We start from the raw sequence: 14,194 nt of genomic DNA on the forward strand, positions 1-14,194 counted from the left end.
TGAGACGTTGAAAACTGTTCTAGCGGGAGACATCTTCAGTCGTTTTAACAATAAATGGTGCACAGAACAGATGTTAAGGCTTTCTGTCTTGCAGGCAATCCAAAGCATTGGCAACATGGATACCAATTTAGCTCGGGAGAAGGAAACTTGGATGGCACCACTGCAACCCCTTATTCTCCAAGGGGTCACACTGTTTAAAGATTTCATCGTCAAGCTAATTGACTTTGAGGACGAAGAAGGTGAATATTTTGAGAGTTCTGTGGAAACACAGTTCACTAAAACAATGCATTCATCAGTCCTCGGGTACTAGAGTTAAACATACTTGGTTCTGGTATCTATAGATTCGTTACATCATGTGGGTCATTTCGTTATAGCCATACTTTCACTTTCCTGCCTATTCAACAAGAAATGGCATCTAATTAATTTTCTATTCAAAAGGCAGAATTCAGACTAAATCACAACTTCACTTATCACGCAGTAGAATAACGTGATCACTAGGTTTGCTGTGGATCTTAGCAACCTACCGTGGCAACACTCATCCTACTGCCCCTCAGCCTAATCGTTGAGCCACGTGTTGGCAGGAGGAACAACCCACGCTGAAGATTGCATCTTAAGGTGCTTATTTGCTGAGGGAGAAAATTCACAAATCACATTCCTGATATATTTGTCCAGATATATTTGGGGCAGCACGGTGGCTCAGTGGTTAGCTCTGCTGCCTCACAGTGCCAGGGACCTGGGTTTGATTTCAGCCTCGGGCAACTGTCTGCGTGGAGTTCGCTTATTCTCCCTGCGTCTAAAATAACAAGGAGTAGAACCGGATGAACACAGCAGGCCAAGCAGCATCAGAGGAGCAAGGAAGCTAACATTTTAGGTCTAGGCCCTTCTTCAGAAATGGGGGAGGGGAAAGGGGATTCTGAAATAAACAGGGAGAGAAGGGGACACGGATAGAAGATGGATAAAGGAGAGGATAGGCGGGGAGGAGACAGATGGGTCAAAGAGGTGGGGGTGGAGCCAGTAAAGGTGAGCGAAGGTGGGGAGCTAGGAAGGGGATAGGTCAGTCTAGGGAGGACGGATAGGTCAAGGGGGCGGGATGAGGCTAGTACGTAGGAGATGGGGGTGGGGCTTGGGGTGTGAGGAGGGGATGGGTGGGAGGAAGGACAGGTTAGGGAGGCGGGGACGAGCTGGGCTGGTTTTGGAATGCGGTAGGGGGAGGGGAGATTTTGAAGCTGGTGAAGTCCACATTGATACCCTTGGTCTGCAGGGTTCCCAAGTGGAATATGAGGTGCCGTTACTGCAACCTTCGGATGGCATTGTTGTGGCACTGGAGGGAGACCCAGGAATGTCATGTCATCCAAGGAATGGGAGGGGGAGTTGAAATGGTTCGCGACTGAGAGGTGCAGCTGTTTGTTGCGAACCGAGCGTAGATGTTCTGCAAAGCGTTCTCCAGCCTCCACTTGGTTTCCTCGATGTAGAAGAGGCCACATCTGGAACAGCGGATGCAGTATACCACATTAACAGATGTGCAGGTGAACATCTGTTGATGTGGAAAGTCTTCTTAGGGTCTGGGATGGTGGTGAGCCGGGGAGGTTTATGGGCAGGTATAGCACTTCCTGTGGTTGCAGGAAAAAGTGCTGGGTGTGGTGGTGCTGGAGGGGAGTGTGGAGCTGACAAGGGAGTCGCAGAGAGAGTGGTCCCTCTGGAAAGCAGATAAGAGTGGGGAGGGAAAAATGTCTTTGGTGGTGGGGTCGGGTTGCAGATGGTGGAAGTGTCGGAGGATGATCTGTTGGATCTGGAGGTTGGTAGGGTGGTACGCAAAGAAGAGGGGGATTCCGTTTTGATTGTTATTGCAGGAAGGGGGTGTGAGGGGTTAAGTTGCAGGAAATGTGGGAGACACAGTCGAGGGTGTTTTTGACCACTGCGGGGGTGAAGTGGCGGTCCTTGAAAAATGAGGAGGATTGGTGTGAACTCAATGGGCCGAATTATCTGTTTCCACACTTTCGGAGCGCTATGTTCCCACTTTCTTGGAAGTACAAAGCCATTTTAAAACTGACCACATGGTGATGGTGAAGGGTATTCCTTCTGCCCATTCTTGTAGTTACTGCTGCCATTGAGAGGTACAGAGGATGACGAATAGTTCACTGTGTGATCTCCTCTTCAATACAAGACTTGTGGGATGTAACCAGTTAATGGTTGATTAATCTTTGTTAGCATTCCACAGCCTTTGATACAGACAATGACGAACGGGTCACACAAGGTGGTGTGCATTGTTTGGAACTCTGTCTGTTGTGGCTGGTTCCTGGCAATAGATCAGTTCGAACAGAACTTAAAATACCAGCTCAATCAAAGGAGGAAGCCTAGCAAGAAAATGGACAAGACAGATACTCAAACAAACAGAAGTGAATTATTAATAATTGTGAATTTTGACACAGGCAGTTTTTCACTTCTGAGTTTTCGCATCACTTATCCAACATCTGAATTAATGAGCAGATATTTCCTTCAGTTAAATATTGAGAAGACAGAAACTATTTTCCTCAGTCCCCACACAGTCGTTGCTGGATAGACCCCTATCTGTAGCTTCAGCCTCAAGTCTGAAATGGATTCTTCCCAACTATAGAGTCCTGTTTGTGACCCTCTGGCTGCTCCATCAGTTTGTCCACCTACTTCAATTTCTAATGACATCGCCTGCTCCCGTCCCAACTCATCCGGGCTTTTCTTGGACTCTGAACTCAGCCGCCCATCACCCCTATACTTGTTGACCTACATTGGTCGCAGCTCAAACAATGCCTATATTTGAAAATAAAAATATTTATTTTTAAATCTCTCCATGGTCTCAAACCCCTCCCTATCCCTGTAACCTCCCACTGCCCCACAACCCTCTGAGATCTCTGAACTCCTTCTGCTCTGGCTTTTCAAGCGTCCCTGATTTCCATCCACTCACCATCGTGGCCATGTTGCTTGTGGCATCTGGATTTCCTTCAGTGAACTTCTCTGCCTCTCTCTATCCCTCCTCCTCCATGGTACTCCTTAAAACCCACTTTGAGGACCATTTTGTCATCAGTCCTAATATGTGGCTTTGTCACATTTTGTGTGTTGGTGCTTTTGTGAAGGATCATGTGGTCTTTTACCACAATTAGGTGCTGTAGAAGTGTAAGTTGTTGTTGTAACTGGAATTCTACTTCGAGCTGAAAAGTTGCAAAGTCCTCATGAGGGTCTTGGTCTGTCAGGATTCACTGACACTTCGTCAAATTATTAACTTCTGAAGGCTTTAGCTCCTGGGCATAAAACTCCATGGCTGTAGGGTTCCTCCTTCAGGGACTGTTTTTCACTTCTGAGTCCAGTCAGTGATCATTGCTGACTATTCAGGCACGGAGTGCATCACATCTTGGTGCAAGTAAAGGGCTCTGGGTGGTGGGGTCTGGCCTTCCTACTCTATAGGTGACTGTGGCCAATTGTAGCCTGAGTACAGACAATCCATGGCTGGGATCAGAGTCAGACCTACCATATCAGACAAGAGGACTCCTTTAACCATTCGCCTTCCATGTTCGGCTTGGATTTTACACCAGTTCACCAGAACATTGTGAAAGTACATGTTCCTGCAGCTTTGTAAAGAAGTGTGAACAGACCGCTGCTCCCTCTTCTACAGTGACCACAGCCAACATGCCAACAGATACTGCAAGACCACATACCCTACCTCACTGACTGCCTGCTGCTTGTAACCCTGATTCCTCTTCATTCTTGGTGTCAGGAGCAATGCATGTAGGGCTGGCGAAGCTACAACAGCAGTGGAACCAGGTGGCTCATGCCTAAGGAGGACTTCTGGCCAAAGCTGTTTGCAAAATGTGCCAGCCTGTTTGAAGCATGCCCTGCAAGTTGTGGTGCTGGTTCGTGCAAGTGGAAACGTCCATGGGTAGAGAGGGGGGAAAGGAGGTGTTGGAGGGGCTGGGAGGAAAATCAAGCTTTACCAGCTGGCTTTGGTTGCACAGCTCCAACCTGCTGCCGGTATGGTGCTGTTACATTGGCTTTGGAGGTTGGTGCTCGAGGTTGTGGAACGGTTGCTGGGGATGGGGACCTAGACTGTCTGGTCTGTGTACTCCCCCTGTGTCTCCCAGTACAGGGTTAAACAACAGCACTGGCAGAAGCAGGGGCGAGGCCAACCATCTGTCCTTTTAGTTCAGTGGGTCCACAGTGAATAGGATAAAGGGTGGACTAAAGTGAGAGCACAAGCTGATGGACAGAGGGTGATGGAAAATCACCTTTTGGTACTTCCTTCTTTTCAGAGTTGGAATCCCAGAAGCGAGTGACACTGCAGACAACATCCATCATTAAAGAAGGATATCTATTGATGCACCGAGCCAAGGAGCGGGGGATCCTAACATCGTCACATTTCAAAAAGCATTACTTTTGCTTAAACTATGAGGCACTGTGTCATTCCAAAATGTCTAATGCTAAGGTATGTGATTATTCTTCATTATTGTAACTAACTGTGAGAGTGGGCAAATCTTAGATGATGAGAGTGAGATGCAGAATAAAGCCGACTGTTGTTTCAGTCTTTGTACAACCAATGGTAGTTCATGCTTTCTACTCTTTACGTTACACTTGTGAAGTGGTTTTCCTCAAGACACAGTTAATTGTCTGTTTCCAATGGAGGGAGATGACTATGGTCCTTTGAGGATGATGGCTCCACACTTCATGATAAGCCTGGAGCCACTATTTGCCTTTAGAACTCACTCTACAACACAATCCTTGTCTTTAAAGTTCTTCAATTCACCCGGCTGCTAAAAATTTTCAATAATAGAGACATCACAAAATTCGCCTCCATTTTCTGTATGACACTCTCTTTATATCACTATTCAGATTCCTAATATTATGGCATCTTCCTTACATAATCCTCATCATTGTACTTCACAAGATAATGTTCTAAACCTCCACGCTAATTTTCATTAGCAAATTATTATTAAGGTTTTGTAATGGCCACTGTTAAAATTCTAGAAATAGCAGCGGTGAGGATGTACCTCTATAGCAAATAGCCTGCAGTAGTTCAAGAAGGACAGCACACTGACATATTCCCGAGGGCAGTGAGGATGGACAATAAATCCTGGTCTAGCCAGGCATTGCACAAAATATCAAACAGATTGGTATCAGAGAATCAAAGTTCACTTATTGATGTCTTTGAATGAAGTTGCCATTTCAAGTCTTGAAGCTCTGCAGGTTTGCGGTTCGGATAGTACGGACTGGCATTCTGATTGGATGAGCAGAAATTTCCTGCATTTGAATATGGAGAAGAACAAAACCATTTTCCATGCAAATGAGTTTGGAAAGACACCCACTCCCTACTGGATGATAGCAGGTTCCACGACCGCTCCCTATTGGATGATAGCAGGTTCCATGACCACTCCCTATTGGATGATAGCAGGTTTTTTTGACCCACTCCCTATTGGATGATAGCAGGTTCCACGACCACTCCCTACTGGATGATAGCAGCTTCCATGACCACTCCCTATTGGATGATAGCAGGTTCCATGACCCACTCCCTATTGGATGATAGCAGGTTTCTTGACCCATTCCCTATTGGATGATAGCAGGTTCCATGACCAATTCCCTACTGGATGATAGCAGGTTTCTTGACCCACTCCCTATTGGATGATACCAGGTTCCATGACCACTCCCTACTGGATGATAACAGGTTCAATGGCTACTCCCTGTTGGATGATAGCAGGTTCCATGACCCACTGCCTATTCAATGATAGCGGGTTTGATGGCCACTTCCTATTGGATGATAGCAGGTTCCATGACCCACTCCCTACTGGATGATAGCGGATTCCATGACCACTCCCTATTGGATGATAGCAGGTTTCTTGACCCGCTCCCTATTGGATGATAGCAGGTTCCATGACCACTCCCTTTTGGAGGATAGCAGGTTTCATGACCCATTCCCTATTGGACGATAGCAGGTTCCATGACCCATTCCCTATTGGATGATAGCAGGTTCCATGACCCACTCCCTACTGGATGATAACAGGTTCAATGGCTACTCCCTGTTGGATGATAGCAGGTTCCATGACCCACTGCCTATTCAATGATAGCGGGTTTGATGGCCACTTCCTATTGGATGATAGCAAGTTCCATGACCCACTCCCTATTGGACATCTACTTCCCATAAGCCCTTACCTAAGTTGGTCCTGTGTAGATTTGCTGTTGAAGGGCTTTCTCCAATTTGATGGAATAAACCTCAGTCGCAGTTCAGTCATGGTGATATTTGATCTGTTTCACAGAACAGTGCCTGCATTCCACTATCCAAGATCAGAGCAATTGAGAAGGTTGATGAGAAGTGTTTCGGAAGCCCACATGTCATGCAGATCATTTCGACTGACGGCAGGGGACAATTTGAAATCATGTATTTGCAGTGTAAGGTACGTGATCCTCGACCTATACCCTAAGAAAAATAACCCTTCCTGCAGTGAAATGGTGCTTGTCCCTTGCCTTTTGTCGATGAAAGTTTCATCTGTTTTTATAAAATCTTTTCTCTAACGATACATAACATTTCGTCAAGCAGCTGACTCAAATATTTGAAAGATTTGCTGCCACGCTGTCGTTATGAGGATAACTCACGAACTTAAAGATAGGATGACTGCACGTCTTGGGTTTCTCAGTCGCAGACCAGACTTAGATGAAACATCCCCATGGTCCTACCGTTTCCTCAAAGGAGTTAAAATGTCACAGATTCTGCATTTCTGTTTGTTGGTCCCATTTGATCTGGGTCTGTGGGAGGCAAAGTTGTGAGGCACCGTGTCTGTCCTCCTTCCAGTATGCACCAATCCCATAACTTTGCACCTGTATCCTCTTCCTTTGACCTCTCCAAAGGAGTTGCATCTTCCCTTCTATTGCTGATGAGATCTTTTAAATGATCTAAGGAAGAGGGTTGCCAGTTCTAGCTGGACACAATTGGGGGATATCATCACATGACCTGCAAATGCTGCTCCCCCAGACTCCTGCCTTTGGTTGTCCTACATGTGACTCATCGTGGGGCATGGCCTTCCGATGACAAACCTGCTGATCCTCCCTGTTCACCAAACCAGCCTGAAACATGGTAAAGGGTCACAAAGTGTTTCACAGGAGGGGCAAAAGGAATTCAGGAAAGAACAAAAGGGGAGGTCTGTGATAGGGCGGAGGGCAGAACATTAAATGGGAAAAGGGTATGTGGTACAAGTCAACAAACAAAGGCTGACAGATTTGTCCAGGGGAGCTGTGAATGGCAGGATTTTAAATGAAGAAGAAATGAGAGGAACAAGTGTAAAGGACCAGCAGAAACAAAACAAGGGCTGAGCCTATGATCGGAAATGGATGAACGCAGTGTTGAGTGCAGAAAGCTATAAAGTTCACAGTCAAAAGACCTCTGACCAATTCGGTCTTTATCTCGGAACAAAAACAGGAATTGCTGGAAAAGCTCAGCAGGTCTGGCAGCATCTGTGAAGGATAAAACAGAGTTAACGTTTCGGGTCCGGTGGCCCTTCCTCGGAACATTATCTCCTTGTATTTACTTTTATCGGAACTCAAATTAGCAAAAAAGTGAGCAGATATTACAGAAAGACAAACCTCACTCCAAGGAGCTGACACCTACAAGCCCAGCTCAAACATGTGAAAACACGTAAGACACAGCTTCCTGGTGTGAAGCATAAGACAAAAAGATAATATGCCTTTGTTTCTGTAAAACTGTGAAAAATGACAGAACCAACATTAACTCTGCCCAGGTTATGCCAGGCTGCCAGAGTTAAAGTAGGCAGATACATTTATCCTTCAAGCTCCCTCACACACCTCCCTCACATGTTTGGCCTCCTCTCCTGGGTCCTTCCATGTGAATTTCGATTGAACTGAGCTGAAGGCATTGGACTGTGTTTGTAACGAGACAGGGAGCAGCTGTTGGAAAGAAGAGTCAGGACCAGGAGATGTGTGTTCCTGGAATTTAATTTCCTTCTAGATCAGGTATTCTCCATCAGAACCCCTCAGTGAATAGTTGGGCCCGACCTGCCACAGAATCCCTTGAGTTTTCTGAACCATCACCCTCCCCAGGCAGTTGAGGTATTGTAGTTCAATACCTTTTTGAGACTGTTACATAACATCACAACATGTGGTATTCTGACATAAAGGTAGTCAACTCCCCAGAGTGTGTGTGTGTGTGTGTTTGTGCGCACGCGCAAGCATATGTGAGGGGGGGGTGTGCGCATGTATGTGTGAGAGGGGGTGTGTGTGTGTGTGTGTGTGCGCGTATGTGTGAGAGGAGGTGTGTGTGAGTGTGTGTGCGCGTATGTGTGAGAGGAGGTGTGTGTGAGTGTGTGTGCGCATCTGTGTGTGAGGGGGTGTGTGTGTGTGTGTGTGTGAGTGCGCGTATGTGTGAGAGGGGATGTGTGTGAGTGTGTGTGCACATATGTGTGAGAGGGTGTGTGTGTGAGTGTGTGTGCGCGTATTTGTGTGAGGGTGTGTGTGTGTGTGTGTGTGTGTGTGTGTGTGAGTGCGCGTATGTGTGAGAGGGGGTGTGTGTGAGTGTGTGTGTGCGTATGTGTGAGAGGGGGTGTGTGTGTGTGTGCGCGTATGTGTGAGAGGGGGTGTGTGTGAGTTTGTGTGCGTGTATGTGTGAGAGGGGGTGTGTGTGAGTGTGTGTGCGCGCGTATGTGTGAGAGGGGGTGTGTTTGAGTGTGTGTGCGCGCGTATGTGTGAGAGGGGGTGTGTGTGAGTGTGTGTGCGCGTATGTGTGAGAGGGGGTGTGTGTGAGTGTGTGTGCGTGTATGTGTGAGAGGGGGTGTGTGTGAGTGTGTGTGCGCGTATGTGTGAGAGGGGGTATGTGTGAGTGTGTGTGCGCGTATATGTGAGAGGGGGGTGTGTGTGTGAGTGTGAGTGCCTTGCAAACAATTAGTGCTATAAATAAACTTTCAAATACAAAGCAGCAGAACCTGACTATCTGTGGTATATGTTACATGGGCTAACATACCTAATAAATGATAAATGGCTTCAAAATTGAAGCCCCATCTCTCCTGTAAGATGGACATAAAAGATCCTTTGGCAGTGTTCTGTAGAAGAGGGTGGGAGTTCTTGACCAATATTTATGCCTTAAACGATGTCTTCAAAAGGCCTTTTTTTGTTGTTGGCTCATTGCTGTTTGTGAGAGCATGCTTCACATGAATTGTCGGTTGGATTTCCTACATTAAAACACTGACTAGACTTTAAGAAGTATATCATTGGTTGTAACGCACTTCGAAGGAGGGAAAAATGCCCCAGAGATGGAAATGTTCCTTCCCTGAATCCTGACTCCTGCTGATACAAGTCAGTGAGAATTGGCAATGCATTGGATTCATATGGATGAAGCCCTGGACTCAACTCAAATGGACCTCATTCCCCAGTCACATCATTTCTGCTCCCAGTTAAAATTAGGCCTGTCGAACGTTTGAGAGCCTGAGGGGGGAAAATTAAGGAGTGAGAATTCTAGATAAGTGTGAAGACAAGCCAACCCTTGAAAATGTTGATTTTTTGCCCCCAATTATCATTAATAACATTCATGTCTATGTTAAGGTCTTTGTTTACTAATAGATGTTCATTCTTATAAATAGCAAATCACATTTGGATTCTGGACCATCCACCTGAACACTTACTCCCTGAACTCCATCCCAGAGGTGACCTACTTCATGCTGTCGCTCTATGCATCACACTATACTTCTCATCCTTCACACTCTGCCGTGCTCCATTTCACCCTGGAACTCCTGCCTCTCTCTCCACTCATTCACAATGTTCTTCATTCCCTCCAATTCAGTCAGCAAGTATCACCATCCTCCTCCAGTTCAGTTCAAACGCATCCACTCCTTCCCATATTGAGGATGTCCCTCTTCCCTCTGGCCTGACCATGTGCTAAGACCATCCATTATTAATCAGGCTGTCCACATCTCTCAGGTTTGGAATGAAATTGCTTAAATTTGAATTGAATGTATGAATGAGAGCTGTCTGTATATGATGCATCATTGGTAAGTCCACCCTCTCAGAACAGGGCATTTGGTGAATGAGGAAATTCCACTGGAGCCCTTGACTTCACCCTCTACCATTCCTAGGATTTGAATGATGCAGCAATGTCGGAGTTATTATTCTACAGCACAGCTAGCGTTACGGTCCACACAAAACTCTACTGAGCGAGAGCTTTAACTGTTCTCCCTGGAAAAGCTGCAGTTACCACCATATCTTATCAAGAATTCCTTAAACACTGTATCTCATTGTTTGGAAAGTGATCTGTCTAATTGCTGGTGTTTCCCCGTCAGCTCTGTCATAAGTGGATGACGTAAAGGAATTTGGTAAATGTCATTATAGATCCTTCTTGGAGATTATGAGTTTAATGTCTGTAATAACTGATGGGTTTTACATTAACCTCTGTATTAAGTCACGTATTTGAGGCACACACATTTCATTCTATCTCCTTAAACTCTTCGCCTTCCCTTAATTATCAAAACAGATTTTGAGAGATTATTTTGTTTCATTTTTAGAATGTGAATGAACTGAATCAGTGGTTGTCTTCATTGAGGAAACACTGTGTCAGCAACAAACAAATGCTGAATGCGTACCATCCTGGTGTGTTTAAAGGGGAGAAGTGGAGCTGCTGCCACCAAAAGGAGAAAGCTGGTAATGCAGATACTTGCATCTGTGAAGTTTGGCTCTTAGGAGAGGGTGAGGCAGGGGTCAGACCCAAAACACCGGGAGAACGAGGTAGGAGTGAGCTACAAAAGAGGCACATGTGACGGTGAAGGCATAGGGATGAGGCTTTGGAGTGCGGGAAATAGGAACGAGCTGTCACTGCCAGTCTGGACATGACTTACTGACTCATCTTTGCTGCCAATTTGGAGACTTTTATACAACAACAATGTATAGGATTTTGGAAGGTGTGGCATATGGGGCCAGATTGGCAAACACTCATGTTCCACTGCTTGTTGAGAAGAGTTTGGGGCCACCAGTCTCTATATGACTGTCAATGTAAGGGTCCTGACGGTAATGTGGGGTTAGGGCCGGGGAGGAGTTAAAATGCACCATAAAGGAGATTATCTCCGAAATACCATTCTTTTCTCTCCACCACTCTCTTTATCCCACAATAAGACACTTCCATGCTCTCTTGATCTTTCGCACAGTCCGTCCTGTGCTGTCGTTCAATTCCTGCGCTTGTTCATTGTTTCACTTTCACGCGTTCTCTCTCATTTATACAATCCGCTGCACTCTCGTTCGCTTGCTCATTCACTCACTCTCACTCGCTCCCTCACTCACTGTGCCTCCTCCTCCTATCTGCTGGATGATTAACTCACTGCCTGAACCATTCCCCTGCTGTAAAACATGATTAAATATTCCATGCCGGAGGTGTGACATTTACCCTCCCCGGATCATGGAACAATCTGAGTATAAACTGCTATCGCTGAATATGCCAGCTCACAACACAGACCTGTGTCACACGCTCCATTAGCTCGCTGGCCTTTACATCTGCCAAGTGGGATGATTCAGAGACAGACAGTTGAGCTGGAGATGACTCTGACCGTGTGTTTACTGATTGACAGCCCCGGGATGTGACAAAACCCATTTTGGAGTGACACTGCAGGAGTGGAACGATCCACTAAATCCTGATCTCGAATCCCATCTAATCTATAGGCAGCTGCTGGCAGCCCGGGATTTATTAACGTGAGTATCTGTCAGAGCTGGAAATGTCAGCAATGACTAACCTTCGGTGCACTTCGTTAGATTGTCCCCATGCGTCACCTAACATTGCTCAGCCAAGGGACTGCTCCTTCACAGTTCTGTGCTAAGGCTCGGCCAAAAACCTGGACATAACCAGCAGATCAGAGATAATGGGAACTGCAGATGCCGGAGAAATCCAAGATAACAAAGTGTGGAGCTGGATGAACACAGCAGGCCAAGCAGCATCTCAGGAGCACAAAAGCTGACGTTTCGGGCCTAGGCCCTTCTGTGCTCCTGAGATGCTTCATAACCAGCAGATTCCTGGGCAGGGCCCAGAGGAGATTAGGAGAGTAGCAAGGTCATTTACAGCTTGAGATTCCCTGTTCTCCTGTCAGGAGTCCTCTCTTGTGACAAAATGGTACAGAATGTACTTCAGGTGAGTACATGATGGGAACCCCAAATCACAGTAAACACTTGCTTCCCACTGTTGCCTGCACTGTCACGTTGCCCTGAGCTACTGGTGGCTAATGCCATTTCAGCTTGTAGCTAAGAGTCAATGTTGATGTGTCACTACATTCACAGGCAGGTCAAACTGAGGAAAGCCACCAGCTTTCCTTCCCTAGTGAACCACTTAGATTATAACCCAAATCTTCATGGTCACTGTTCTGATCCTAACTGTCTCATTTCCTGTTTTTTTTAAACTCAGTCTGAATTCTTCAGCTCCATGGTGGATTTTTTAAAAAATAAAATCAATTATTATCGATAATCAATATGAAAGCTAAACCCCTACACTACCATCCCCAGGATAATTTGCTGCACGCCGCAGCTTTAACATGTCAGTCTGTTGAATGGCTTAATGTGACAATTTGCTCATTATTCAGTGTCTTATTTTGTTATTTAATGTAATAGATTCCTATTTGTTTGCAGAGAAAAGTACCTGGAATACAAAGTGGAGAATATTAGTGGTCCAGGGAGTGCTGATGAAGGTATGTCACACTGCAAGCACATTGTCGAATTGTTCTAGTGGCTGTGAGCTGCACAACTTACATCAAAAGGGACAGCATTACAGTGTCACATGTGGATGCCCTGAATGGTCTCTTATGCTGTTTATTTTGCACCTTTATTTATTAGTAATCAACCTTTCACACATTTCCCCACTTCCTTCACCCGCCACTGATGGACCATTTAGATCCTAGGTTCTGGAATAACCTCCCTAAACACCCTGCTGCTGTGTTCACAGAGACATACTGTTTCCTATTGCTACCACATTCCATTCCAGCACTTCTCACTCTGAACCAGCCTCCTGAACCACAATGCCCCGGGCAGTTAGCTCCTGGACATTTGTACGACTTTGAGTCATCTGTGCAAACAGTAAGAACCTTGTGCTTTGCTAAATAAGGTCAAACACTGAGGATCCCCCTGTTACTACACCCGAGGTTCACATATCTGTCTGACCCTCAGTCACACAGAGCCCTCAACATCAAATTCTACTCACAGTGAATTCCCACCTTGAAAACTTTTTGATGCATCATGCATTGGCTGTCTCACGATCTGAGGATGACATAAGACCGTTAAGACATAGGAGTAGAAATTAGGCTATTTGGCCCATTGGGTTTGCTCTGCCATTCAATCATGGCTGATAAGTTTCTCAAACCCACTCTCCTATCTTCTCCCCTTTAATCCCCTTGACAATCAAGAATCTATCTGTCTCCATCTTAAATGTACTCAATGACCTGGCCTCCACATCCTTCTATGGCAGTGAATTCCATAGATTCACCACTCTCTGGCTGAAAAAGTTTCTCCTTATCTCTGTTCTAAAGGGTCTTTCCTTTGCTCTAAGGCTGTGGCCTCGGGTCCTAGTCTCTCCTACCAATGGAAACATCTTCCCAACATCCACTCTGTCCAGGCCATTCAGTATTCTGTAAGTTTCAATTCAATCCCCCCTCATCCTTCAACTCTATTGAGCATAGTCCTCAAGCATTCCTCATATATTAAGCTTATCGTTCCAGGAACCATTCTCGTGAACCTCATCTGAACCCACTCTAGCTCCAGCACATCATTCCTGAGATAAGGGGCCCAGAATTGCTCATGGTACTCTAGATGTGGTCTGACCAGAGCCTTATAAAACCTCAGAAGTACATCCCTGCTTTTATAATTCTCGTCCTGACCTCTCACTTTCCCACGTCTACTCAGGGTGGTGGGTTTTAGCTGTGGGTCTTCATGTGGTTGAACAGACCAATCCCCTCTCTGCAAATTTTTGGGCAGACATGGGAGAGATCCCATGAAGCTGTGGCATCCAGACTGGACGGTTCAGTTCCTTGGTTTTTTTCATTTATTGCAGTTGCTGTGCCTCATTAAGAAGTGATTTGAAATGTGAAGTGGCCTGAGATGGGTTAATAGACAGTGTCCACCTTGAACCAGATTTGCAAACTCCGTTCACAAACAAGCTCCGCATCAGCCAAAGTTCTACACTTTTATATACGTCTCCAAACAAGTTTAGATGGCA

General features: G+C 45.9%; 2 protein-coding genes across 3 annotated transcripts in view; one reads left to right on the plus strand and one right to left on the minus strand.

Annotated features, from left to right (window-relative positions):
• rasa4 (RAS p21 protein activator 4) overlaps window positions 1-14,194 on the plus strand; it is a 233,593-nt gene that overhangs the window by 215,293 nt on the left and 4,106 nt on the right. The window contains exons 15-20 of one of the 2 annotated variants that reach the window (XM_048556900.1): window positions 95-239; window positions 4,278-4,450; window positions 6,273-6,410; window positions 10,518-10,653; window positions 11,571-11,691; window positions 12,616-12,674. In XM_048556900.1, the coding sequence (XP_048412857.1) occupies window positions 95-239; window positions 4,278-4,450; window positions 6,273-6,410; window positions 10,518-10,653; window positions 11,571-11,691; window positions 12,616-12,674 (772 nt within the window). The remainder of the gene's footprint in view (window positions 1-94; window positions 240-4,277; window positions 4,451-6,272; window positions 6,411-10,517; window positions 10,654-11,570; window positions 11,692-12,615; window positions 12,675-14,194) is intronic. The other variant, XM_048556901.1, reaches the window with a different exon arrangement.
• Window positions 1-14,194, minus strand: part of LOC125464498 (general transcription factor II-I-like) — a 224,658-nt gene that overhangs the window by 40,506 nt on the left and 169,958 nt on the right. The window lies entirely within an intron of this gene.

The sequence above is a fragment of the Stegostoma tigrinum genome, chromosome 27 (assembly GCF_030684315.1).
Source record: "Stegostoma tigrinum isolate sSteTig4 chromosome 27, sSteTig4.hap1, whole genome shotgun sequence".
NCBI classification, from domain to species: domain Eukaryota; kingdom Metazoa; phylum Chordata; class Chondrichthyes; order Orectolobiformes; family Stegostomatidae; genus Stegostoma; species Stegostoma tigrinum.